This window comes from Medicago sativa, chromosome 3 (genome assembly GCF_051527215.1).
Source record: "Medicago sativa cultivar Bolivia chromosome 3, Bolivia_mono, whole genome shotgun sequence".
Lineage (NCBI taxonomy): Eukaryota > Viridiplantae > Streptophyta > Magnoliopsida > Fabales > Fabaceae > Medicago > Medicago sativa.
This window is the reverse complement of record NC_140751.1, coordinates 28,647,110-28,673,600: the sequence shown is the minus strand read 5'-3', so window position 1 is coordinate 28,673,600 and position 26,491 is coordinate 28,647,110. Positions and strand designations below refer to the sequence as shown.

Genomic DNA, 26,491 nt, shown 5'->3' with positions numbered 1-26,491 from the left:
CTCTACAATTGCATCATAGGGAGACCAACATTAGCGGAGCTGAGAGCTGCATGTTCAACTGCCCATCTCAAACTGAAGTACCATGCAAAAGATGACACCATCGCCACACTACATGGAGACATTGAGGTTTCCAAAAGATGTTTCCTCCAAGATAACAAAAATAAGACCTCGATTTCCAAACTAAAAACACCATATAAGGGAAAGGAAAAGGAAATTGATGCGAGACTCTCAGTCCTCAACCTCCCTATATTAAGTCGAAGTCATACCACATAGTGTGACTACTTCACCCGTGCTCCTATAAAGAGGATGTAACCAATCCCCCTACAACATTAAGTATTAAGTTGGTTTTATCAAATATAAATTGTATAGAACCACATAGACTCATGAAATATTACAACCGTTCAACAACTAATATAATTTTGAGAATAAAAATAAAAGTTTATTTGTTCATGAATTAGTATTTGAAATTTATATGATAAAACAAGAATAGAGATAATATATTATCGGGATTAAGCTTTGTGACTTATTCTTCTAATATCCATCCTTAATCGATTATATATTCCTTTTATGCCAATTATAACTTCACGTATCCCTCAGATTATATTAGAACCAAAATAACTTACGATGCAAGGTTGAAAAATAGCCAATTTTTTCAACGGCATAAGCTTAGGTAATTATACAGTCAGAGGCTAATGATGCCACCAATCCCTGATTTACTTTTACTTCATCTTTGTCAGCTTCTGCTTCATGTAATTCTTCCCAGGTTGTCATAGAGCTTTCCTTGTGCTTGACCCATTCTTCTGATCCTTAATTTTTGTGCTGCTTAAGCTGCTGTTTCAACTTGTGGGCTTATTTCCTTTGGTAAGGTGTGCAGTTTCTACTACGTCTGAGTCACTTTCAGAATCTTCATCTGAGGATTCTTATATTGATTCAACAGTCTGCAGAACTTTAGCACTTTTGTCCTTGGCTATCAGAGCTAGAGGCTTGGACTTCTCAGTTGATTTATCTCCAACAAGCTCAATCTCTTGGATTTTTAGAGAGCTTATGAGATCCTCCAGTCTTAATGTGTCCAAGTCTCTGGCTTCCTGAATGGCTGTTATCTTTAGCCTGAATCTGGTTGAAAGACTCCTCAGAATCTTCTTGACATGATCAGATATAGTATAGATCTTCTTCAATACCTGTTTACACTGATTTTTGGTAAACAATCGCTGGTTTAAAAATAGTTACTTGCAAGATCAACCAGTAAATCTTAGGAGCATATTTGTGCTTTGTTATTTCCAGGAAATTATAATGTTCTTAAAGGATTAAATAAACAAGAATAATGAAAGCAATCGAACTCAATCCAGTTGAATCCAATCGAATTTTGTTAAGCAAAGAACAAGTAAATTGTTCAAACAGAACAAGTAAAATGTAAAGACATTTAAGAAAAAGAATGTAAATTGCATTGATTGAACATAAATTGGTACACAGGTTCATACATTGCAACTTGTGACTCGTTTCTCGCTTCCATACGGATAATTTGAGTGTAAGTTTTGTATGATTGAATTGTGACCACTTTTCCTAAGGAAAAACTACTATTTATACAAATAGAAATAACTACCTAAACTCGAATTCAAACCTATAACTATAGAAAAACTAACAAGTCTTATCCATCCAATTTGAATTCCGAACGCGCCTTTAGAAATGACTGTTGCTTGTCCTTATCCAAAGCAATAATCGTTCCTCGATAGGTTTCCACCATCGAACTGAAGCACGTGCTCCCAGCAAGTCCTACTTCGATAAAGACCTGAGAACAATCTTTATTTCTTCAATGACAAGGTCAACTCTCTTTGACTGCATTTAATGATAGCCTTAAAAAATATAGGCTAACAATACCCTAAGGCCAGATTGAATCAATTGAAACCGTGAATACATGTTTTCATTGTATTCATCTTCCCTCATTCTAAAGAGCATATACCTATTTACCAACTGGTTAGCCTATAGCTTCCCTAACCTGTTGATTTCCATCATAAGTAGAGCACAAAGATTCAAAGATGGTTTTGGCAGTGGATTTGTTGACAATCTTCACATATTTTGAGTGAGGTAGAGCTTCTACAAGAATTCCACGCACCATATGATGCTTTCTTTAGATCTTCTTCTTAGCCACAGTCAGACTCTTTCTGTCACGTGTCATTCCTTCTTCATCAACTTAAATTCTAATACCATCTTCAATAATATCCCATAGTTCATCATCATTACTCATAATGTGACTATACATTTTACTCTTCCACCAAGAAAACTGGGAAGCATTTCCATTGAAAAATCGAGATTTCTTAGAGTAGATGTTAAGTGGCACGGTTAAGTGGCAGCGCACAGACCGGGATCTGATACCAACTGAAGGTGAGAAAAACCTAAGATGGGGAGTTGAATTGTGTTGGCTTTTTGACGGTTTCTTTTTCTGAGTGTTTATAAAAACCTGGTCAGAATCTGATGTTGCAGATTCTGACTCAGAATCTGAAAGCAGCGGAAAACTGAACACAAAGATAAAGAGTTAGATAGAGAGAAAGCAGAGATAAAACAATTTTATACTGTTTTCTCCCACAACAGATGAGTAGTTCAGTCCCCATGCACTTCCAAGTGATTTCACTATAATCACTCTGGATTACAAATTGCTCAAGGACTCTTCCAAGAGACTTCTCAATGCTCAAGCACAACTGCAAGAGACTTCTTTCTCAAGGACACTACCTAAAGACTTCCTGCTCAAGGACAACTCCAAGAGACTTCCCTTGACTTACGCATAACTGCTTAACACTTTCCCTTTGCTCAATCACAACTTATTGAGATTCCTAGGTGCTCAAGGTTTCAACAAAAAACTTAGTAAGAAGAAGACGAACATGAACATTCATCCTTTGTTTCCTTCTAATTACGGTTTATATTTAAATTGAATTTTTAAATAATTGGGTGGCTGTAAATTTGTTAAGAAAAATATCCGAACAAAATGGATATTTAACGTCAGTTGATTTTGTGGTTTCCTTTATGGAAAATGTTATTTCTTTAAAAAAAATAACATCAAGAATTTTTCAAGACACAACTGATAAGTTTTAATTGCATGATTCATTTGTTCACTTCCTATTTTTCAGCCACACCTCCTTGAATTGTGGCAAATAGTGCATTGTGATTGGCTGCTCTTTATTCTTGAAGAATTTTTCATGTTATTTTTCTAGAGATATAGCATTGCTAATTCCCCTCCCTCTCCAACAAGCCGGCCCTAGTTTTCTCTCTCTAGGTTTTCTCTTCCATTTTCTTCATTGAGCGGTGATTTTGGGTCAATTTTTGACCTGAAATCACCCCTCTTCATCTTTTTCTCTCTGTCTCAATCTAAATAAGTGATTTTCACATAGATCTAGGTTTTTTCTTTGTGATTTCATCATCTAAGTGTGGTGGTTTGTTATTCGTCGTATTGTGCGACATTGTTTGATTTCCCGTCTTCTTGCGGTGTTCATTTGATTCATATTGAAAGATCGATCATTCAATCAAAGATTTGGGCGTCAACGTTGCAGATCCGGAGGCCATGGATATTCCGGTCACTTTGATTTTATCATATACTTTTGTAGGCATTATGCCGTTATATGCTATTAACTTGGATGCTGTGAGTTTGTTCGCATATTCATCCTTTACGTTTTTAGCGGTGTTGAATGATGTAATCACTCAATTTGAATGAATGAATATCATTTTGTTTTTGTCAAAAAGAGATATAGCATTGCTCTTCTTTTATATGATGGTATATTAATTTAATTTAATTTTGTTTTTTTACATCTGCACGAAAGGGTGCAGACGATCTAACTTCTTTTAGAGTTACTTAAAAATGTTTCACTTATATGATTTAATTTGATCATTCGATTGTCGTACTAGCACAAATCATTTTAGAAGAATGAGTATTAAAAAGTCCCATAATTGTAGTCTAATTAAAATATTTCAAAATTACGAAGTAACAATCTATAACATGTGAAACAACAAAATCAAACGAAATTAGAATCCAAATATTGTTTCATCTAGGAATCGAACTCAGATTCTCCCAAACAATTCGTCCTCGGTGAAACTCATTAACCACTTGAGCTCAATTGCTTGATTAAAATAGAAGCAGATTAAAAGCTAAGACAAATATAAAAAATGGAGTTTTAAAGGCATATGAAATATAAGAATTGGTGCAGTCATAAATAACTCGAGAAATCCACTCTAGTTTATACAAAGCATCCAAATAATGACATAAGTTTTTGGTCTTGCATTATTTTCTTGTAGTATTTGGTAAGACACATAATGGTGAAAGTGAAAAGTGAACTACTATTCTTTACCCTTCTTGTTTGCCCCATCTTTAAGAAACCGCGAAAACCAATATACAGAAGACTTTGGGTGCCTAGTGAGTCCATTTTTGTAATCTACATAGACCAATCCGAAGCGTTTGGTATAACCTTGAGCCCATTCGAAGTTGTCAAGTAATGACCATGCAAAGTGTCCTCTCACATCAGCTCCATCCCTGTGCATTCAAATGATTTACAAAACTTTAGGCGTGTTTGATTAAGATTCTTATTCTGTTTTGAAGTTCAAACGATTTTACTCGGTCAGTTGTTATGTTAGGCTGGTGAAAACTGTATTTGATAATGATGTGAAAATTGTATATTAAGTGTTCCCTTAATTTTTTTTTATTCTCTTTTCAAAATCATGTATAGATCAGAAAGGCTTTTATGATTTTCAATGGACAAAGACCAAGTGTCTGACCCTGTTCTAAACTTTCAATGTTTTTAAGCAAATAGGTCAATCATCATTTATAACAATTTCAAGTTCTCAAAGTTGTATTGTTATAAATTTGTTCAGTGACAGACATATGCATAATAAGGTTCAAAGAAAACATTAAACCATATACTTCGTTTTTATATTACTTATTATCACACCATATCAGCTAAGCAAAGATTACTTGTGCAGCAAGTAATCATTAGATAGTTTGACAATTAGTTAGAGAATCATTACTTGTGCAACAAGTAATCATTAGATAGTTAAGAGTTAATGATTTCCTGTTTGTTACACATGATAAGCTAAAATAGAGACACTCTTGTGTATATATACAACTTCAACTAAGCTTAATTCATTAGTGAGAAATCTATTTCCATTCAATTCTCTCTATTCATAATACTCGATAATTTGAAAAATAAACTGGTTTAACTCGTAGATGAGGTGTGTGTGAGAAGAAAATGGAAATCTTACTTTATAGCCTGCACAAGTGATGCAAGGTATCCCTTGTAATAGCGAACTCGCAGTTTGTCATCTAGCATCTCATTTAGTGGCAAGCTATCATTGTCTTCATCATCCATACCTGTTAAATGGAAAGACAGCCTCATAAATACGAGAACCATTTTATAAAGTTCTGGTCCAGTCATATAAAATCTGTTTATCATCTATTAAATCAGAGCCGCAGAGCCGCGGATCCTATTGTTGACACATCTTCAACCTTATGCTATCTAATCAGCATTTTGCCATGCCAATCATATTCCTAGGTTGCAGCTCTCAAAATACACATTGCATCCACTCTTCCTTGTTGAGCCATATAACATAACTCACACTCGTCCATTTACACATATTTCCGTTCTTTTTTATAGTTCACGATTATTTCAGACTTAATAACGTATATACTTTCAATATCCATTCATTTGAGAGACAAGTTAGAAACAATACATAACAGGATAAATTGGTGTATATTAATAAACGATATATAGAAGGGGACAAAAGGTAAGAAAAGTGATACATTTTGGTTCTACACAAATGGGTTGGAATCAAAGAAAATAGAACAGAACATGTAGGAAAAAAGTGATACATTTTGGCTTTACATAAATACTGGCACCAAAGAGAAGAAAACATAAAAGGCGGTTCTGTTTCATTATACGTACATGCCAAACACTACAGAAGATTCAAAAGAGATATATAGACACACACATGATTTCTCCCTCAATTTTCTATCGAGTGGTTCATTCCCTATTTGTTTTCTAAAAGTGGACAAGAAGGAAAAGAAAGTCACATACCATTCTCGGTGACATATATCGGTGTAGCATATTTTTGTGATATGTAATTAATAATCTTCCGAAGACCCCAAGGAACAACATATAGCCACTCTGATGCTGCCTGTTATATGCACATAGAATATAAACTTGCATGTTTGGTCTTGTCTCTGTGTGTGTGTGTATATATATTACAATACACCGACAGAGAGACATAGATGGTATATACCTTCTCACCAATGAGCTCCCCGCCTTCCCATTCAACTGTGAAAAACAGCTCAATCATCAAGGAAGATTCATTTTGGATATATAGTTTAGAAAATTCTACGAAAATCGAATTATTTACCAATTCTGTCCAGCTGTTGTGCCTTGTCATAATGACATTCTTCGGTGCTTTCTGTCACATGTGAAATTAACCTCGTTGTATAGTGATTTAGGCCAATGAAGTCCAAAGAATTCAAAAGAAATTTTTTATCCTCCTCCGAGAATTTGGGAAGTCGGTCTCCAAGTCGTTCACGCATAACTTCAGGATAGTCTCCATAATATAGTGGATGCAAGAACCTGGTTAAGAATATATTCTATCATAAGCATGCATCTTACACCAAGGTTAAATATCCTCAACCTTCAATTTCTAGTGTTCACGAGCATCGAAGAAAAACCAAGACCTTTTGCTGTTTTGAGTTTAATATTTAGAGAATAGAAGAAACTAGAAGAGCATTTCCAACGTTAAACGCAAAAATGTATGTATACCTTTGTAAGTTTGTGTCCACACATCTTCATGCATTTATATCAAGTGGAAAATCTATGGAAATCTTATGAAAACTAATAATATAAAACAAATGTATGTATAGGAATTACCAGCCAAGACGAAAATCTAGGTGTCTCGCAGCAGCGGATTTATCTTCAATCTTATCAGAGTTTGGCTCTGCCCATTCAGAGTCTACAACCAGCCCCACTTGTCCCCCTTGCTTATCCTGGAACATCAAGAGAATAAAGTTTTACCTCAACTATTGTGCAAACCTTATAATAAAACTGTGCACGCGAAGTTATGATATTAATGAGGGTAGTTTCTATATAGGATGATTGAAAATATATTCTTCGACAGGAGACCGCAAAAAAATATAACAGACAAAACAAAATTAATATAATCTAACAAGTAGAAAAAAATACAGTGTTTGACCTTGTACTTGCTTCGGTAAATGGAAACAGCTGCTGCATGGGCCAAGATTTGACGATGTGCTGCTAAGTATGGTTCTACTGATCTATTTTGACTTCTTCCAGGAGCATTAACTCCAGCATCATACCCACCAACTGCGGTTTGAAGGGGCTCGTTAATAGTAATCCAGTTTTTCACTCTATCGCCAAAACTTGCAAAGCAAGTATCTGCATAGACTGCAAAATATTCTCTGCCACATGCCACATATGAACACACCATTCAATAATTGAATGTTGAAAACCAAACATAATTTTGAACACATTTATCAATAAACATATTTCGCAAAAAATTTAGAGGTAACGTCCAATAACAAATTAAATAGATACTTGGCATCAGATACTTTGTAAGGAAGCTGCTAACCATACCCAGTTAGAGGATACCTACATGATATTTTTATTCAACCATCCTCCAATTGACTCATCAAGATGCCATTTGGCTTGGGAGGTTCCGGATGGTTTAAGTCTGTTAGTTTCTCTTCTTTCTTTTCTTGTAGTTTCTGCGCTTAATTTCGTAGTTCATGGAGTTGTATTCCATATTTCTTGTGCAGAGTTTACGGTACATATCACGCGTTCTCAACAGTTCTCGCACCATCTCCTATATTAGTCAACAACTTGTTTAAGGAGTCATCATTTCTTACCAGTAGTGTGTGTCACATTTTTTTATCAGATTTCAAATGAGACACAAGAAATTTGCACATTACATATCCTTTCCTATGGTAAAGCCTGTGTATTCCGTGCTTTCTTTTTATTTCGCTATACGTAACACTATTTTCTTTTGAGAAATTTGCACATTACATAGTCCTCCCCACTGTATAAAAAAATTGCACTCTCTCCTATCTGGCGGTAAGACGAAAAAATGTTATATTTTATGGAAAGACCTTTTCTTTTTCTTTAAAATTTGAAAAACCTCTCCTATCTTCTTTACTTTACCATCTTATCGGTTGGGCCAAGGTAATTCCCTCCCAGAAAAGACTTAATTTACGCCTTTAATCATCTGTTGTAAACATGTCTTTATGAGCCAAAAGAGGCAAATATTAACCATTGACCAAGTATTGATGACGGAGGAGCTGATAAACTTCTAGGCTTAAGGCTCTCATGGACATGGAAATAATTTAATTAACACTGAACCATATAAAAAAGATATGTATTTACAATTCATCACTAATAAAACATACCAGGGAAAATACGAGACCAAGAAATTGAAAATCTGTACGCGTTGAAACCCAACTTGGCTATAAGATCAATATCTTCCTGTTCACATAGTTACATTAAGAAAGTTAAAATCTGAAATTTACGTGCACGACATGATCTTGACAGTTACAGATATAATAGTAAGATACAAAAAAGTACAAAAATTGAATATCACTTTCACGCATTCGTGCTCAAAAATAGACTCGGGGACAAAATTAACCAGTCTCCTGTAAAGCAACATTTAAATGCAAGTAGTAATTTCTAAACCAAAATCGATCCAGAAAGACATTATGTACAGACGCAGATATCTTTCCTCACTTGGTTGAGTCAGCTACATGGATTAAACGGCGTCATATACGATGATAATAACTAAGCAAAAGACTAATGCTAAACAATTTGCATACACAATATTTAGGCAAAAGAAAGATATCACTGACCTTATAACGATGATAATGATCAACTGCTACATCGCCATTGCTTTTGTCGAGTATTTTTCCTACCAAAACAACAAGCAGATAGTAAGTATGGATCACAATTTGAGCAAATTGAGGAAATCATTCACATACCTTCAGTATAAGCATAGGCATCCCATATACTAGGACCTCTACCACCCTCCTTGCTAGCACCTTCTATCTATAGAAATAAGCAACAAGTTATAGTTTCAGAGAAAAATTAAATCGGATCCATATAATCGCCTACCAATACCATTACTCATTTGAGCAATAGTTAAAACCATAGGATCAACAACAGAATAATTTGTTATTAACTTTTATGAAAGCAACAACAGAATAATTTAACATAAAAATTAGGAACAGAAAACCGTGGATAGGTTAGAATTAAGAGATCGTCTAATAAGTCTTGTTATATGTATCTTTGATGCAAGTTAAAACCAGAACAAAATACCAAAAAAAGTTTACATAAAATGCAGTGTATGTGTAATTTTGTTCCACAAAAACAACTATAACAAAAAGAGAGCAAAAGCAAAGAAATCAAAGCAAGTTAAAATCTACATTTTTTCACAACAAAGTAATAAATAATCAACAATAAACCTTCAATTTCAAGATCAAGATAAAAAATCTCTAGATTCGTGCACTCGGAGTATTAGTGACTGTTGCATCAATACCCGACAGTTCAAATTTCAAGCTCGCTATTTTGGAATTATAATTATATAAATTATTAAAATTTGCATATATTGTGAACAGTCTGATCTGATATGAATATAACAGTCACCAATGGAGTAAATGCATGAATATAGGAATATCTCAATTGGAAGATATCCATTATCTCAGTTTCACCCCTAAACCATCACCATCACTCTCAATTTCGCCCCTAGCCAGAGAGACACTGAGAATTTTTATTTTTATTTTTTTATAATATATGTAAGAGCCGGGGTTCGAATTCCGACACCCCCAAAAAATATATATATGTTTTTTTAGAGAACTTAGAAAATTTGTTTTCTTCCTCGAATAAAATGTGCTTATATCATTTTATTAATAATCAGATGTTCAATACAACGAGGTACCATAGAATAGGTGGTGGGACTAGCTAATAATATGGCAACCCCGGCAAGAGCGTGAGCTATCTCATTTGCTTGTTGCCGATTAAACTCAGCCTTAGAGTTTGTAAGCTTTGAACTAAACAGACTTATGCAAGCGGATTTAGAAAATATGTTATATTTGTATACTTTTTTAATTTTCATATATTAATTTTCTCATTTTAGCTTATGTATTTGTTTTACAAAAACAAAAATGACTAACTTAATAGATTGTTATTTCATTTCTATACTATAGATGTTGGGTCACTGAGGGGAGCCGGGGAGCCGCCCACATTGAGGCCAGAGCAACCGCATAAGCGAGAGAGACACCACACTCTTACTCAAAACTTTGAGGTAATGGGTTTATGAGTCATCTTACTTACAAGGTGTTCAACCTTTACTTTTCTATCCGATCCCACACTTGCACACAACAATAGACACCAAATAGCATTACAAGCACCAAATCATCAAAAAGACAAATGTGATAGTTTAAGCACAAAGGAACCTGATAAGCAGAAGTGGCGACTCCGAAGATGAAGTCAGAAGGGAAGTCACTGCGTGAGACTTCTTCTTGTCCTTCTTTCTCAAAACCATTTTCTCTCAGAAATTCTTCTTTCTTTACCATTCTGAAACTCCTTCAATGTTCACAGCTACTCTATTTTGCTTCTCTTGTTTGATTATGAATCATCAACACAAATGTGAGAGAATCCATCACGTATATAATAATAATAGTAGGGAGAAAATTAATAATTTAAAATTTTTGTTTGACCTTTTTCTCCAATACATTGCTCACACATGTTAACATTGTTAAGTGAACTGCCTGCCTTACACGCAAACAAAGATGGTGAGAGAAGAATATTAAAATACCCAGAAAATGTATTTGGACTGTACTCTCATTTCTCATCCAACGTAGTTCTTTTTGGTTACTAATAGTGACCGGAGAGGATAATAATTATCATTTTCACATTTTTTTCTATTTCAAAATAAATATTACTTTTTAAATATATTATTGTAACATTTTTTCCTTTCATATATCCTTATTTATTCTATTTCATTTTTATTCCACTAACTATAATTGATAAAAGTATTTCAATAATTGATAATAATTTTAGTTAGGGATGGGAATAGGCTAGGCCGAGCTAGGCTTTGCAAGGCCTAAGCCTCGCATGCCATATTTTTTTAAAGCCAAAGTTTGGTCTGCGGCCTGTCATAGGCCTACTTTTTAGGCCTGAGTCTGACCTTCTGAAAGCCTGATATGGCATGCTAGCCTGTTTAAAAGCCTATATCTTATGAACATCTTTAAATAATTAAGCGATGTAATATAAGTTTAAATGGACTAGCGAACTAATAGTTCAATAAGATTAAACTCTCTTTTGATAATCAACACGAGATTTTAGGGAATTCGACTATATATTGTATCATATTTCTATTCTAGTTTATAATAATACATTTATATATGCAAAAAATTAATGTATACTAAAGCTTAAATTATTGAAAAGGTTTACAAATTTATATTTTAATTCAAAGTACAAAATATAATATAATAATAATAATATTCTTCACATTACTTAAATAGGTCGGTTAATAGGCTTATGAGGCTTTTTGAGAGGTCTGTGGCCTGGCCTTTTGGGCAACCCTCTCAACAACTAAGAGATCCATTCGAAGAACATGCGGACTAGTTGAAGTAATGAGCCTCGAATATTGTAATATTGGAGGCTCATTACTTCAATTGAGGTAATTCAAAATCATTTCGACTTTTTAGTTGGAACTATGAGGGGATCTCTAAAAAAGATAGCAAAAAAAAAAAATGATTCCTAAAGTTGAGACTAAGAGGAATGAACCAATGCTTCCATAGATTGGTCGTGGTTTACAAATATAGCTTTCATACCTATTTTCGGGGATTATCTCCTGGACGAGATTTATATAGTTCCCTATATAAATTCAAATAACAATAAAAAAAGTCAAATCGAAAAGGAACAAACCAATTTCTATCAGACTGCCTGTTTTTGTGTAGTTCCAAATTGTACTTGAGCAATTCCATATTCATTCATCCTAGAAGGATTGCACAAGAGATTAATGAGATTTATAATATAGGTCCTGAACGACTTAAGGAAATCAAAATTTTATTCTCTATGAATTCTTAAAGAATTCAAAAAAGAACGTATCTTTAAAGGATTGCTTAAATATTTGTTTTCATTATTTAGAGAGGTAAAAACTTAACAAGTTTTACTGAATAATTCAAGAGTGATGCATCCATAAATATTCGCACAAATAAATTGATTAGATTTATTTTTAGTTCTTAAAGAACTTAAAATAATTTAATAGTTTTTTTTTTATTTTGGTGATGGTCGGGATTCGAACCCCGGACCTTGCATATTTTATGCATTGTCCATACCAGCTGAGCTAAGCTCACGAGGACAAAGAATTTAATAGTTATGTATCCCTGAAGGATTGTAAGAGTAGTTACAATTTTAATTTGTTTTTATGGTTCACATGTTTTGTTTTAGTATACTTAATGTTTATTTTAATCTTGGTGGTGGTCGATTATATTTATTTTTATAATGTGTATTATACATTGCATGAGTAATTACAATTTTTTCTTCAATATGTATTTTAATCTTGTATTGGCCTTTGAACTTTATTATTATTATTTGTTGATTACGTTTTTTCATGTTTAAAATTATTAAATTTTTCTAATAATAATAACTCTTGTAAATTAGGTAATAACATATCTAAATAATGATAAGAGTTAATTATTTATTATTTATTAAAGTATTTTTATAAATTCATTTTGGAAGTTAGATAATGGCTATTCATTATGAGTATATTATTTGCTTCGTGATTTTTCTTTTTTCCTATTGATTTTTCTCTTTAAACTATATTACTTATATTTTATCTATCTTGTTTAATCTTACAGTTTGATGATAGTATTAAAAATATCAAATCTTTCAAAACATCACTTTGAATCTTTTGACATTTCTAGAAAGAATTATTTGACTTGGGTTGTGGATGCTGAAATGTATTTAGCTGTGATATAAAGAAATAAGACAATGAAGATGTCATCAAATCAAATAAGAAAATAAAGCATCCGATCAACAAAAGGCAAAAGCATTGATATTCCTTCATCACCATATTCATGAAGATCGTAAGAATAAAGATCTTATTGTGAAATATTCGGTTATGCTCTAGAATATTAAAAGAAAAATATGAGCACATAAAAATCATTATCCTCCCAAAAGCTCATTATCATTGGATGCACTTGTGTTTGCATTATTTTGAATCAATATATGTTTATAATTATGCGGCATACAAAATCACTTCTTAATTAGAGTTGTGTGAAGAAAAGGTAAAAAATAAAGATTTGTTAAAAAAAAGATTCTCAGCTTTTCACGCAACCAATGATTACTGCAACAACAATATCGAGAAAAGGGATTTAATAAATATTCTAAATTAATTTCTTGTCTTCTACTGGCTGATCAAACCAATTAGCTTTTAATTTAAAAATCACGAATGTCGTCCCACTAGTGCTGCTCGATTCACATAATCATTTTAAAAAAGCTTGTGGCGTGATTGTGGTGATGCTCATAACCGTAATGGAAATTTCAAAAATTCATTTTTTCTTCAAAAGTAGAAAAATAATGAAAAGAATGAAAAATTAAAAGGTGAGTTAAGTATCAAAACAAATGAGAATGTTTGTTATCAACGTGAAGGCAAAGGCCATTGGTCCATACATGTTGTATACCAAAGCATTTGGTTGACCTTTGTCTCAACATCGATAAAGAATATTCTCATTTATTTTGATACTTAGCCCACCTTTTTCATTTTCAATCTTTTCATTATTTTTCCACTCCCGGTCAAAAATGAGTTTTTGAAATTGCTACATGACCACGATCATTAACTTGTTCAAAATTATTTTGTCATGACGCATTCACTTATGCGAACGTAGCAGCGCACCAATTGGGTGAAATTCAAGATTTTTCATTAAAAACTCATTGTTTTGTTCAGCCACAAGAAGAAAAGAAATCAATTCAAAATATATCTTAACCCCCTTTTCACAATATTGCTCATACAGGAGCACGTTGAATGCAAAAAAAAAAGTTGAGAATGTTTTTTCTAACAGATTTTCATCAGTTACCTTATTATTCACACAACTCTAATTAAAAAGTGATTTATATACTACAAAAATATAAGCAGATACTAATTTAAAATCTTTCAAACGCAAATGCATCAAATTATAATGATATTTCGAAAGAATAATGACTTTTAGGTGCTCATATCTTTCTTTTAACTTAGTCTAGAGCACAAGATCTTTCACAATGAGATATCATTCTTAAGATCTTCATTAATATGTGACCAAGGAAATATCAATGCTTATGCCTTTAGTTGATCAAATGTCTTATTTTCTTATTTGATGGCATTTTCATTTCCATTCACAACTAAATACATTTCAACATCTACAACCCAAGTCAAATAATTCTTTCCAAAAATGTCAAGAACTTCAAAGTTATTTTTTGAAAAATTTGATATTCTTACTACTATCAACAAATGAAAGTCATGGAGAAAAACTTATCAAATAATGAATTCAGTTTTGTTCATTATGGAGATATTATATCTTTTAACTAATAAAGTTTGAAGAAAAAAAATCATTGCAAAAGATAAAAGTCATGGAGAAAATAATATCTCCATAATGAATAGTCATTGTCTAATGTACAAAACTGAATTGAAATTTTTTTTTTTTAAAAATGATAAGTAATATTAACTCATATTCACTATAATTTTAAACATGTCATAATAGTAATTCCTTCAAAAAAAATGTCATAATAGTAATTAAGTTTAGAGGGGATTAGAAGATTAAAATACATTAAAATACATATCTCTATTATATATATTTGCCTTAATTTTTTTGAGAGTACACATGTCACCTTCAAATTCTAAAGAGCATTGAATGTTTCTCCATGTCATAAAAATGTGTACACCTATGAAGCATGTGACAAGTAAATGTACATGTAATCATGTCCATGTTCCAAGACAATCCTTATTAATTTGATTCCTTAAATTTTGTTTTTAATATAGAAATTATGGGTATTTGAAAAAATCATAAAGCTAATATTTGATTCTGGAATTAAAAGGAAAACAAAATAATGTGACTCATATTGAATCATATGGATAAAAGCATCAATAGGAAAGAAAAAAAAATTGAATTATTGTTTTGATTTATTGAGAAAAAACCAGACATGCCCATTTACATTTTCAATTTAGCGTAATATTTTTTCTTTCAGCTATAGTTTTACATATTATCTTAACCAATTCAATTTTTTTAATTCACATCATCACCTCACTCATTGTCAATTTAAATAGTTACTAATAAAAAATTTCTCTCACACAATTATCTTTGATAGTACAGTAAAAGCACATATTTTCAATTCTTAGTGGGTAAGAAATGCATTGATGTATCGATATTCAAAATCAGACTTTTATTGTATCAAATATTCATTCATTTATTATATCAGAAAATTAAAGGGGTAATTGATGTTATTTAATTGTTTTGTTTGCTATAAATATTGCTTCTAACTTTCAACATTTTCACACCATTTCAAAATTCATTCTTAATTTTTAAAATTCTTCTAAAATTTCTCTTTTGTTTATTCAAACTTCTTCATGGGTTTGTTATTCATATTAGTTGCTTTCTCATTCTTTAGTTGTTTGATGATGACAAAGCAAAGTTGGTGTAACCATGTTGTTTTACTTATTTCTTAAATATTACATGAATGAAAAAGATAGATATTAACTCTAGCAATACCTGTAAATTATGGAACATGAAGTGGTGTAGCACACCTCTCCACAATTTTTTATTCTTCACATTTGAGGGACAATTTTGTTGTATCAATGATTCCATTAGAAGCACATTTTGTTACGTGGTAGTGATAATTTCTTTTGTGTATAACATTTGAGTTTGTCTTTTTTATTGCTACAATTTTTATTTTATTTTTGAGAAATATTGCTACAATTTTTGTGAAGTCATGTTATTCGAACATCCAAAAATTAATAAATATCTGTTTAAAAATACATTGTTTATGAATAATGATAGGACTACAAGAAAGACCATACGAAAAAGCAATAAAAAATTGAATAATATCTAATCTTTATCTTTATCTTTATAATATAAATTTGACTTGCATCTCTATCTCTATCTCTATTATAAACATTTGTCTTAATTTTTTTGAAAAGTACACTTGACACTTGCAAATGTAATTATTCATTTAATTCTTTTATGACAACATATCTCTCTCATCAAAGCATATTCCTTCTTATTTTTCTGTGATTAAAACGTAAATAGTGTGACTAAAAAATGAATGGTTTAATGGCGTCTAAATGCTATTAACTTTCATTGCATTTTTTTGATTGCTAATCCAATGATTATTTGACAAATGTCATTATTATTTTATTGACCAATCCGATTGCATCAATTTGTTTTATTGCATCATCATTTTAATTTCTTTTTATTCTTTTTATTGCTTAACGCTTTTTTATTATATATTAGGAAAATGTTCAATTGTGCATAAAAGACATTGATCACACTACCAAAAAAAAAGACATTGATCAAGCAAAACGTTTTTTATTGTATACCTGGAGGCAGGAAATGTTTGATTGGGCATAAAAGACATTGATTAAGTTCACCCACACATATATGCATATAGCAAAAAGTGTAAGATTGGAATGGATTGTACAATAATCATACATTTTCCCCTAAAAAAATTCATACGTCTTTTTATTTTTTTTATTTTGCGCGTATGTAATAAATCAGTGCCACAAATTGAGGATCTAAACAATAGGAGTAATGTCATTGAATTTTACCCTATAAATAAGAGAAATAATATTTTGACAACCACTTTTTGACAACTTTTGGACAACTTTCTCTCTCATACTCATATGATGTTGTTATTCTCTCTTCCTTTTTCTCTCTCCATTGTTTTTGACCAATAAGAAGTGAGAAAAACAAGGTTGTCATCAAATGGATGTCAAAATATCATTACTCTATAAATAACTATTCTACTTTCATTATTTCTTACACCAATTCGACATTCAGTCAAAGAATTCTAAATTCTATCAAAATTTTATATTTTTCATGTTTTCAACTAATTTAGTTGTTCTCTTTTTCCTTTTTTTTTTGTGTCAAGAAATTGTTCTCCTTTTGTTAATGACTCCAAAACCAATATATATATATATATATATATATATATATATATATATATGGGTTTTGCTAGAAGCCAACTATGAAGGTGTCTTTTAGCAATCCACACCTCAAGGTGTGGTTTCCACTTTTTAGTTATAACTTTGCTAAAAGGCACCTTCATAAAAATTAGTTGGTGTCTTTTAACAAATGCTCATAGAATAACTTGCTAAAAGACACCTTCATAAAAGGTGTCTTCTAGCAAAACCCTATATATATATATAGATTAATCCTATAAGAGAATCTTGGAGTTTGATTATTTGTATTATTTCTATATACCTATGATGCAAAAGAAAAAAATGGGGTTAAGACAATGGATTGATGATTGATATTTATAAATAATTTTTACATAATTTGATCGATTTCATAAATGATGAATTATGGTTTCAAGTTTATTATATTATTATTTATGTATATAACAAGTGAGGTATTGATGAAAATTGGAAAACATCTCTTATATCAAATGATGAATAAGGAGGTAGGATTTATTTATTTTTTGAGGGAAGGTTGGATTTATTTATTGACCCCAATATAAGTCTAACTTGAAACAAATATCAGCTGTTAAATCTAACGCATCAAATGGCTCATTGAACCTTCATCATGGGCAAATCCCTTTATCCTCAAGATGACTAAGCTTTATATTTTGATAGCATACAAATATTGCACGTACAGTTTGACAGTTTGTGGTTTGATCAACCCCAATCATCAAGATTAAATTATAAATCGGTGAACATACCAATATATCTAGATTATGTTGGTTCAGTGATCCTCAAATATGTCAAATGCTTAATTATTATTTTTTAAGAATTTGAAATGAATTTTGTCACGTGGCATCATATTATTTATAACATCGAAGTGAAATTTAAATTCTCCGATGTGGGGAGATAATCTTCTAGCAAAATATATAAAAAAAAAAACAATTAAGGAGGTAAAGATCAGTTTTGCTTTCAGTTTGTAAGTCTGGGTAGTTAATAGGCATGCCCCATAGTGAAGAATTTAAGTGTTGTAAAACTATGAAAGAGGAGGACAACCCGAATACATATGCTTCAAATTTGATATATATATATATATATATATATATATATATATATATATATATATTATAAAGTTTTATAGGCCATTTGATGCATAAGATTTGACGACTGAGATTTGGTGTAAGTTTTATGACTTATACATATGATTTTTCTTTGTAGTGATAATAATACATACATAAAGGAGAAGTGAGTTAGTTTTAATATATCTAATATGATAATTAGTAATTTTTTGATATTAACCCTTCAATTCTCAAAGACTACACATTGTATAATCTGACCAAGATTTGTTCACTCATACATTCCACTATAAACCAAAAGGTTAAAAAAAAAAAAAAAATTCAATGGTTTTACTTTGTGATGAATATTTTATTATTAGGACCGTATTCATTTGTAATTTTTTTTATTTTTAACTCTAATAATTGATAATTACCTTTATTTCCTCTCATTATATATATTTTTAAAAAGATCAAAATGAATTACATGTTAACCCGGAACACTATTTCCCTAACACAAGGTGTGCCAGAGATAATAGTTTAGAAGTTACATCACGGGTTTATCAATAATAATAACAGTCAGCCAACACCCAAACATAAAAAAGGGTGTTGGCACCATTCATTAAAAGAAAACAAAGCTAACTTGCCTTGAACCACCAAATTACATCAAATTTTGGGTCTACACAAATTTATGAATTTGATTGTATTTTTGTTATAAACATTGCTTTCATTTTCAATATTTCTCACACCATTTTGATATTCATTCGTTCAATTCAAAATTCTTCCTTAAATTTACAATTCTAATCAATTATAATTATTAATTATTTTTTTAAAATGTATCATACCAATTAACCATCCATTATTGTATTTATAGTCATAGCAATGACAATCATATGGTTTCAATGCAAAGATATCATGTATTACAAAAAATAAATGAGGATGCACCTTTCTTTCCTTTCAAATTTGAAACCTTAACCATTCTTTCGTTTATTTGCACTCATATATTTCATCTACTATAGTCCACAATTTGTGCATATTTTTTTGCACACATATGAAACTCATTTATCACCCATGAAATTATCACCATGATTTATTGATCATAAAAATTTATAATATGTATGCATTTTGTCAACTTAGCATAACACATTAGCATTGTTCCATATATGGTTTGACCCCGCAAAGACCAAAGTAAAGGAAGTTGAAATAATATAAAAAATTTGAAATAGTTTGAATATTGAATATCAAAAATATTGAGTAAATGAGATCCAAAAACTAACAAAACATTTCATCATAACGTTTGGATTTTTTAGTGAGCCTACAATGGGATGGATTATTACATTTGTCTACGACAAACCCCACAAGTGATATTGACAACAGATCTTCATCAAAAACCTTAAGACATTAGGAGAGATTTGTAATCTCACTTATATGTTGTTCAATATCTAATTTTGCATCCAACGTAGAAGTTTAACTGACACATATCACTTCAACGTACATCTCTCCCTTGAGTGTGAAACTCTATATGTCTATGATATGGTGAAATAGCCAAATTAGGTCAAATTGACAAAAAAAAATGTGGGTTGATGACAGTTTCATAGAGGGATGTTTTCTTTTCTACTTTATTTCATGAAAAGAGAGATGTTAAATTAAAAAAGGAAAGAAGACGAAAATCAATTTGAACATGAGAGAAATGATAAGAAAAAAGAGAGATTTTCTAAAAAAAATTATGAGTTTGTTGAAAGAGTTGGAGATTAACCGGTAATGTCTAATTAGCACGTATTTTGTCAACTTAATATAACACATCTCAAATTTATTTGTTAGATCCCACCAAAGACCAAAAGTGATGAACGAATATGAAATAATAGATGTTGAAAAAAAAGTATTGTGTTGACCAAAATAAAATTGCGTGAATGTGAATGACATCCAAAATAAATAATTTAAGATAAAAAATAAATAAACAAATTATATCCAAAAACTAAAAAAACAAATCATCATAATGTTGGAATTTTCAATGGATCCTATATTGGTTTGTATCATTGTATTAGGTTAAGAGATCACACAAATAAGATTGACACCACGTTTTTATCCAAAAAAAATAGGCATATGTATATGAGTCATCTCATAAATATGTTATTCAATATCTACTCTTCCATCCATTGCAGAAATTTAACTAATATTTTACGCACTAACATCTATCCCTCAAGTATGCAACTTTATGTGTCCCTAATTATCTGACACAACCAAATTAGGTCAAGTAGAGGCACAACATGATCAAAAAGTTGGATTGGTGGTAATTTAGTGGAAAGTGGTTTCTGTTTCTTTCTTTCATGAGAAGAGATAAAGGAAAATAGAAAGAATAAAAAAAGGCATGAAAATAAATTTGAGATTGAGAGAAATGATATCTGTAAAAAAAAAATAAGAATTGTGTGTTTTATCCATGAAGTTATAAGGAACGGAGTGAGTTATTGATAATTTTATGGGTTCGTTGAAGGGGTTGGTGATTTTTGGGTAATTAATTTACCAAAAAATTAGAAGCAATTTAAAAAAAAAACATTTAAAAATGTATAATATACACTTATTTTGTCAACTCAGCATAGCACATCATCATTTTTCTATAACTGAATCCCACCATAGATCAAACTTGAAGGAATTTAAAATAATTGAGATTAATTAAAAAATATTTCATGAAAGCGAATGATATCCAAGAACTTAAATTTAATATAAAAATCAAATAAATGACATCCAAAAACCAACAAAAAATAGTTCATCATAATGTTCATAGTTCTGACGGAGCCTACAATGGGTTGGACCATCTCATTATTCTAAGAGCAACCACACCAGTGACATTGAAATCACATCATCATCGAAAATGTTAAAACATTAGGTATATTGGTCACCTAACTTATATGTTTTTGAACATCTATGCTTGCGTCCAATGCGAAACTTTAAGTAACAATTGCACATTAACATACCTCTTTTAAGTGTAAGACTCTTTGTGTATTTGATCAGGTGACGTAGCAAAATAAGGTTAGCGAAGACACACATTGGTAAAAAAGGTAGAATGATGGTGGTTTCATAGAGGAAGGTTGATTCTCACATCTTTCACGAAAAGAGATAAAGAAAATAGAAAAAGAATATGAAAATGAAATTTGAACATGAGATAATTAAAAATAGTGTGTGTTTTACCTGTGGAAGTATTGGAAAATGTAAATAGAGCGAGTTACTGATAATTTAATGGATTAGTTGAAGGAGCTTGAGGCGTGTAATGAACTCGATTAATAATATGCTACATCTTTTTAAAATATCTAATAAACATGTACTTTGTAAACTCAGCATAACACAATTACATTTTTCCATTGCCAAATCTCCCCAAAGACAAAAAAAGATGGCATTTGAAATAATAGAAGTTGGATAGAAAAAATTGCATGAATGTAAATAACATCCTAAAACTTATTTTTAACATAAAAAAAAATTAAGCATATAACACTCAAAAATAAAACAAAAAAAGTTCATCATGACGTTCAAAGTTCTGGGGGAGCTTACAATGGGTTGGATAATCATAATTAACTAAGAGAAACCTGACAACTGAAATTGCCACCACATTTGCACCCAAAACCTTCAGATATTATGTATATTGATTGTCTCATTTATATGTTGTTCAATATATACTCTTGCATCCAATATAAAAGTTAAACCCACACATGACACATTAACATCTTTCTCTTAAATATGACACTTTCTGCATCTATATTTTATGAGATATACAAATAAGGTCAAAGACACAACATGCTAAAAAATATGGGCTGATGATGGTTTCATAGAGTGATATTTTTGTTCCTTTCCTTCACGAGAAGAGAGAAAGTAAAATAGAGAAATAAAGAAGATGAAAAAAGAATTTTAACATGAGAAAAATGAAAAGGGTAAAAAACATTAGGAGTGTGTGTTTTATCTGCGAGAGTATGAGGAATAGAGTGAGTTGCTGGTAATTTTATGGATTTAATTTGTTGAAGTTGGGGATTTCAGGGTAATTATGCTACAAAAATATTAGACTCATTAAAAAATGCCACATTATGTAAAATATCTAACAATCGTGTATTTTGTCAACTTAATAGGACACATCTACATTTCTCTATTGTCAGATTCCACCAAAAACTAAAAGTGAAGAAATTTAAAATAATTGAGGTTAAATAAAAAAAGGGAAATGCTAACCGGTGCCCCCGGGGCACCTGGTTAAGGATATGAAAAAGGAAATTATATAGTAGTTAATGCATTGAAATTGTATAATTAATTTATAATAAAATCAAAAGCAATTTCCTTTTATGGTAATAATTCCCTTTTATGGTATGCTTAACCGGTGCCTCCGGGGCACCGGTTAGCAGGACCCGCAAAAAAATGCATGAAAGCGGATGACATCTAAAAACTAAAATTTAAGATAAAAATTTAAACCAAATGATCATAATGTCAGGACTTATGTGGGAACCTACATTGAGTTGTATCATAATATTAGTCAAAGAGCAACCACACAAGTGAGATTGATATCACATATTCACCCAAAGTCTTAAGACAACATGTATAACGGTCATCTCACTTATATGTTACTCAACATATACTGTTCCATACATTGTGGAATTTTAACTCACACTAAATACATCAACATTTCTCCATTAAGCATCAAACCCTCAGTGTCTGTGATTCGCCACCAAGAACCACTTCGACTACCCCCACAATGTTTAACTGGGTTATGATACCATTGTTGGGTCTTTTGGGGGAGCCAATACCGATGCAGATCAACACATTGGAGAAAAGCAGTCATGCAAGTAAGAATGATATCACATCTTCATCCAAAATTTTAAGGTTTAAGTATATAAGTTGATTCCCTTATTTGTTGTTCGACCTACACTCATATATTCAATGTAGGGCTTTAACTCACACTTGATACATCACAATATTTTCTCCCTCAAATATGACGAAATTCTAGCCCGTGCTTGGCACGGGTGTCCATACTAGTTAAAGAAAAAATTATAACTATTCATGCACATTAAAATACAATCGATCACAAGCCATTAGGTTATTAATGGCTAGTTGACAAACAAAAAAAAAATACAGTCAATCACAAGATTAAAAATACAATAAAATACACGTTAAAAAATAAACATACACATAAGGACATTAAAGATTACAATAAGGATATTAAAGATGATCAAACAAAAATACAACAAGTGTACCAGAAAAAAAAATTATAATTGTAACTAGTCTTACCAATGCATAATTATTAATTTTTTTTATTTTTCAAGAAGAATTGAGTTTTTGTGGTGGAACTAAATAACAAAACAATGAATTTTTTTTTTAATTATATAAGAACTATGTTATGATCAATGTCTTGTGCAATCTATCTCATATGCATGAATATGAAATTAGTATAAATAAACACTATAAAATTTTCATAATAAAGATAATGTGCTTCTATAAGACATTGATTCTAATAGATGGAATTATAATGGGTTAACCTATAATAGTTGATAGATATAAAAATTAAAACTTAATTTACAAACTAAAATAGGTTAAGGAGAGTTACATACCTTATCAGTTGGTTAGAGCACATGGTACGAAAAATATAGATGGTGCAGAGAAAGAGAGAGAAAAGTGAGAGTTTTAATATCTCGTGTGTGTAACTCTATTACAAATGAATCATGTTTATAGACAAGTAAAAGAATAGGGGGTTGGCAACAAGCCGGGTTGGGGGAGGTTCAGGCTCAAAAACCCCACCCGAGCGGATGGAGGCAGGACCTACATCAACCCAAATTTTAGATCAGTTTTGGTGGGTTTGGTTTGGCAGGGTGGTTGGTTATACCGGTTGGGTTGAAACTGGTAGGGGCTGAAGGTGAGAAAAACACAAGAAGGGGGGTTGAATTGTGTTTTTAAAAAATTATTCGTTTCTCTAAAAACTGAACACACTGATCAGAAGCTAAGTGAGACAGCTTCTGAAGTGATAATCGGAATCTAAATGCAGCGGAATAAAACAGAGAGAGAGAAGAAGAACGACACAAAGCAATTATACTGGTTCCTTCCACAATCCGGAAGTAGTCCAGTCCCCCTTGCACTTCCAAGGAGATTTCACTAGAATGTAATATCTGATTGCAATTGCTCAAGCACACAGCAAGAGACTTCATTTGCTCAAGCACACTTTGCAAGAGTCTTCCTATGCTCAAGAACACAATCAAGAGACTTCCCAGCTTAAGCACAACTGCAAGAGACTTCTAACTAAACAAAATTACACAGAAAATTGTTTAAGGTTGAACACTTGATATTCAATCAGAGGTGCTCACAATACAAATCAGATACAGACTCTAAGACTTAAGAATTTCTAAGATATGACTTTGAGACACAGAAATTCTAAGTGAATGCAAAACAATTTCAGCAGAGGTTTGGCACCTGTAAAAATGTTGAGAGTCTTTCGTTCAGCATTACCAAATCTCTAAGTCTTCACTCCTTTATATAGAGGTGTGAAAGAGACGTTGTGAAATTGTCAGCACATCAAAGAGTTGTTGTTGAAGCTTGATCTTTCACCAATGATCTTTTGCCTGATTTGTTTGTTGTCCTATGAAGAACCAATTTGAAATCCATTCCTAATCCAAAGGAACATCTTTGCAGGCGAAGCCGTATTCTGGAGCTGTTTTCTTGTCTTGTAGCGTGGACACAAAACAGAGTAGTGGAGAAGGTGGTTGTACAGTTCGTACAATAGTACAATGTCAACGCTTTCGTCCAAATTGCAAGCACATGCCTTCAAACACCTTTGAAATGACCGTTGCAAAGTTCCACTAATCTTCTGCTGTCCTTTGATGAATTACAATCCATGAAACAACTCTTGAATCCTTGAATTTTCCAAATCCAGTTGATCTTCAGCTTCTGGTGAAATGGCTTCTAATGAGGCAGCTTCTGATGTTGCAGCTTCTGATGTTGCAGCTTCTGATGTTGTAGCTTCTGATGATGTCGTGGCGCTTCAGGACTTCCAGTCTTCAAGAGCACTAGTCTTCAGGAGCGCTTTAGTCTTCAGGAACACTTTACTCTCTTCAGGAGCAGCTTGACTTCAGGAGCGCTTTTTATCTTCACGAGCATATTGCCTTCAAGAGCATCTAAGCTTCAATTTTGTTGATTCCTTTTGCTCTTTATTTGTTCTTCAGTACCAATTAATGATGTAAAAATTTAACTATGATCCTGTACACTTGATTAAATATTAGCTAGTCCAATTTACAATTTTTTAATACCTTGTTATCATCAAAACTCTTTAAGGTTCATTGTTAAACACATTTTGTTCCAACAATCTCTCCCTTTTTGATGATGACAAACAATAGTATTTAAAATTGATCAATTGTTGTTAATCTAATTAACGAGTTGACTTTGGGGTTCTGAGGTTTGTAAGCTCAAAGTCTGAGGTTTGTAAGCTCTAACTCCCCCTGAGTCTGATAGTCTTTAAGGTAAGGTTTGTAAGCTCCCCCTAAGTTCTATCCAGGTTAATTAAATTCATTTTACGCACAATAAAAATATCAGAGCTTAAAAATTGAAAGAATTATCTTGAAGATAAGAAGAATGGTTCAATTAATTTTATTTGAAATTTTGATACTTCCCCTTTTTGATACACCCCTTTTTAGGTAAAACACAAAGAAGTTTTTCAAAAATTTTCAAATATTATTAATGGGGCTCAGAGCCTTTAAATACTATCACATATACTCCCCCTTTTGTCATTAACAAAAAGAAATAAACAAAAAAGAGAGAAAAACATAAGTTAAAGGTTCAGAGCGTTATATAAACACATAATGAAAGCATATTAACCATCTTCTCAAAAGAAAATAAACTAATCAGAGCATGTCAATCAATATTATCAAAGCATAAACTAGTATACATAAGATATAAACAAGTAATATTATTCAGAAGCAACAAGAGTTCACAGAGTTCAGAAGCACAAAATAGTTAGAAGCGGAAACTAAGTCAGAAGCAGAAATAACGTTTAATTATCAGAAGCATAAAGAAACAAAACAAGCTCTAGGTGTGCAACTAAGGGTTGGGCTTATTTTGATTCTCTAAAATCTTCTTTGGAATCTCTTGAGTCTCTGCAAATTTTCGGTTCATTTCTGACTTGTATTGCTCCATATCAGTTTCAAGCTTAATCATCTTCAGCTTCTGATCTTGTACCTCTCTTTCCACCTCTCTGTTTCTTTCTTCCAACACCTTGTTCTTCTGAACTAGAGCCAGATCAGGTGCAGTTTTGC

General features: G+C 31.6%; 1 protein-coding gene across 1 annotated transcript; it reads right to left on the bottom strand.

Moving 5' to 3' along the window:
• Window positions 1-4,155: 4,155 nt before the first annotated feature.
• Window positions 4,156-10,654, bottom strand: LOC146936938 (beta-glucosidase 42-like). Its single transcript, XM_085749305.1, has 12 exons — window positions 10,472-10,654; window positions 8,999-9,065; window positions 8,870-8,928; window positions 8,404-8,492; window positions 7,627-7,743; window positions 7,207-7,432; window positions 6,885-7,000; window positions 6,373-6,587; window positions 6,256-6,290; window positions 6,051-6,150; window positions 5,239-5,347; window positions 4,156-4,513 (listed from the first exon to the last, which is right to left on the bottom strand). The coding sequence occupies exons 1-12, from the start codon at window positions 10,589-10,591 to the stop codon at window positions 4,321-4,323; spliced, it is 1,446 nt and encodes a 481-aa protein (XP_085605431.1). The 5' UTR covers window positions 10,592-10,654; the 3' UTR covers window positions 4,156-4,320.
• Between the last annotated feature and the right edge of the window lie 15,837 nt (window positions 10,655-26,491).